Consider the following 361-nt stretch of genomic DNA (forward strand, 5'->3'; position numbering starts at 1 on the left):
GACGGAGGAGGAGGACGGCGGCCAGGAGTTCGCCACCCGCAGCCGCTTCCTCTACTACCTGTTCAGCCTGGGCACGGAGCTGGGCAACGAGCTCTTCTACATCCTCTTCTTCCCCTTCTGCATCTGGAACGTGGACGCCTGGCTGGGCCGGAGGCTCATCATCATCTGGGTGTGGGTGATGTACCTGGGGCAGTGCACCAAGGACGTGATCCGCTGGCCGCGGCCTGCCTCGCCGCCCGTGGTGAAGCTGGAGGTGTTCTACAACTCCGAGTACAGCATGCCCTCCACCCACGCCATGTCGGGCACTGCCATCCCCCTGGCGCTGCTGCTGCTCAGCTACGGCCGCTGGCAGGGAATGCTC

The 361-nt window shown here is 65.1% G+C and overlaps 1 protein-coding gene across 1 annotated transcript in view; it reads left to right on the plus strand.

The window, feature by feature from the left end:
• Positions 1–4: 4 nt before the first annotated feature.
• The window catches only part of SGPP1 (sphingosine-1-phosphate phosphatase 1), a gene marked incomplete at its 5' end in the record, with an annotated part of 14,293 nt that continues 13,936 nt past the window's right edge, over positions 5–361 (plus strand). The window contains one exon of the mRNA XM_009070589.1: positions 5–349. Coding sequence (XP_009068837.1) covers positions 5–349 — 345 coding nt within the window. The remainder of the gene's footprint in view (positions 350–361) is intronic.

This window comes from Acanthisitta chloris, unplaced genomic scaffold (assembly GCF_000695815.1).
Source record: "Acanthisitta chloris isolate BGI_N310 unplaced genomic scaffold, ASM69581v1 scaffold19212, whole genome shotgun sequence".
Lineage (NCBI taxonomy): Eukaryota > Metazoa > Chordata > Aves > Passeriformes > Acanthisittidae > Acanthisitta > Acanthisitta chloris.